General features: G+C 15.5%; 1 protein-coding gene across 1 annotated transcript, besides 3 other annotated features; it reads right to left on the bottom strand. All coding sequences in view use genetic code 6, as the record gives it.

Moving 5' to 3' along the window:
* Positions 1 to 97: 97 nt before the first annotated feature.
* Positions 98 to 153: a microsatellite.
* A 213-nt stretch (positions 154 to 366) lies between these two features.
* Positions 367 to 558, bottom strand: IMG5_033780 (hypothetical protein; the record flags this gene model as incomplete). Its single annotated transcript, XM_004039049.1, has 1 exon — positions 367 to 558. A coding segment is annotated over one exon (192 nt), but the record flags the coding sequence as incomplete, so codon positions are not given.
* Positions 503 to 549: a microsatellite.
* A 1,744-nt stretch (positions 559 to 2,302) lies between the features above and the next one.
* Positions 2,303 to 2,321: part of a microsatellite that runs on past the window's edge.

The following is a 2,321-nucleotide window of genomic DNA, read 5'->3' as shown; positions in this document are numbered from 1 at the left end:
TCATACGCTAGCAAGTTATAATGATGATATTTTTATTTCTTAGATAAAAAAGGTCTAAAAACTTTTCTCAGAGATTTATTATTTTATATAAATGTAGATTATTATTATTATTATTATTATTATTATTATTATTATTATTATTATTATTATTATGAATTTAAAAAAATTTACGAATTATTTTTGTTAACTGAAAAAGAATTTAATAGTTTTTAACAATTACTATTTTATATAAACTAAGAACTATTAAAATGAATTGATTTTTTAGAATTTTCATATAAAGGACTATTTGTTTTAAAGTGCATTTTATATTTTTTTTTGTTTAGTATATCATTTTTATCCAATAAATAATTTTAGAATATAATTTACTTATTTTTATTTTATAAATTATTAATTGAATTTTTCTTTATATTATTGCATTATTAATTAGAAATTTATATAAATTAATTTTAAAAATTATTTATTTTTGTATTTTTAAAATTTTTAAATTTATGAATAAAAGTTATATTATTATTATTTTTATTATTATTATTATTATTATTTATAATTATTTTTTCCATTCTTAATAATTTATCACTAAAATTCTAAAATAAAATTTTGAATCTTTATGTAAGTCTATGATTTTTTCCTAAATTATCCTCGCTAACTTCCAGAGCTTTTCCGTAATTAATTAAACAAATTTCATAATTTTAAAAATATTCTTATTCTACTCCAACATTGTAAAATGCGATTGCTAATGCATTTGCAATATCTATAAATTACTATTCTTATTAAACTTCTCTTATACTTTTGTTATTTAAGTATTTTTAATATTCTTAATGTAGTTCAATAACTGATTTTTTTGCATTTTCTAATGATGCATAATGTTCTCCCATTTATGATAAAACAGCTGATATATTTAAATATGTTATTCCTAAATTTTCCTTGTATTCATTTTTTTTTAAAAAACGTAAGGCTTATTCTAAATAGCCTAATGCAGTAGGTAATTTACCCTATCTTCTGTAAAAACAACTAAAGTTATTTAATAAAATGGCTCTTAAAGGCGATTTTATATTAAATTTTTTTATATCTGTTAGCTTTTTGCATTTGTAGAGTATTACTAATGCTTTTTCAAATTAACCTAAATTTAAACTATTTATTGCTATATCGCTTAAATATTTTATAATTTTTTCAAATATTTATTTAAAAGAAGATGTGCCTTTTTCTCTATAAGCTTATTCTAATGCTTTTTATAATTAAAAAAAATACATAATAATTGAATTTATTACTTAATTAACATATGTCTATTGCTTAATTGACTTTGTTTTATAAAAAAAATTCGTTTATCTATTCAAATATTTCCCTATATTCATTAAATTATTGACTATGTAAAATTTAAGAAAACAAAGAATCTCTATCATCTTCTTGCAAGTATTAACTGTATATATCAATGTGGCTTTGTGTATTTTTTTATTAAAAAAAATTGTTTGATTGTTATAAAGTATTATATTTTTTGTTTGTATAATAATTATAATTTGATGAATCTTGAGATTCTTCTTCTATTAAGGCGTTTTGATATTCAGCTAAATTTTCTGAAAAATTGAAATTATTTGAAGGGTTTAAGGAGTGAATTGAGGATTTTGGTTTCTTTTGGCTCATTTTTTTTTGAGTGTATATTAATTTGTTTGTATTTTATATTTTATAAAAATACTTCAAATAAATAGAAATTATAATTATATTGAGGATTTATTTTATTTAATTTAATGCTTTTAAAATTCAATATATTAAATATAAAACACTTATTTTTAATAAAAATTATAATAACTAAATTTTGTATTTAAAAGCATTTCTTAATATAGATATATTAAAAAAAAAAAAATTAATATTAATATTTTATAATTACATATATATTAAATTATAAATCGTTAATACTATTTTTTTATTTAATCATTAAACATATGTTTTAATTAAATTGTACTAATAATTTATAATATATACTGTTTATTAAAAAACATAAAAAAAATTGCTCTTATTATAGGACTTTTACTTTTTATTACAGTTTAATAAAATAATACTAAAGTTAAAGGAGAAATAATATATAATTCAATTATTGATTTTAAATATATAATAAATAAACTTTAAATATTTTAAATAAATGAATAAAATTATTATTAATACTATTTATAATATATATAGATTTAAATTTTAATAATAGTTTTATATGTTTTGAAGATTAATTTATTTATTATTTAAAATTATATCAACATTTTCATATTTTAGTTAACAAAAAAATATATATAAAATATTTAATATAATAAAACTTACAAAAATAATTAAATTAAAAT

The sequence above is a fragment of the Ichthyophthirius multifiliis genome, assembly GCF_000220395.1.
Source record: "Ichthyophthirius multifiliis unplaced genomic scaffold scaff_1120509249802, whole genome shotgun sequence".
NCBI lineage: Eukaryota > Ciliophora > Oligohymenophorea > Hymenostomatida > Ichthyophthirius > Ichthyophthirius multifiliis.
Note: the sequence above shows the minus strand (reverse complement) of the source record. Positions and strands in the feature narration are given on the sequence as shown.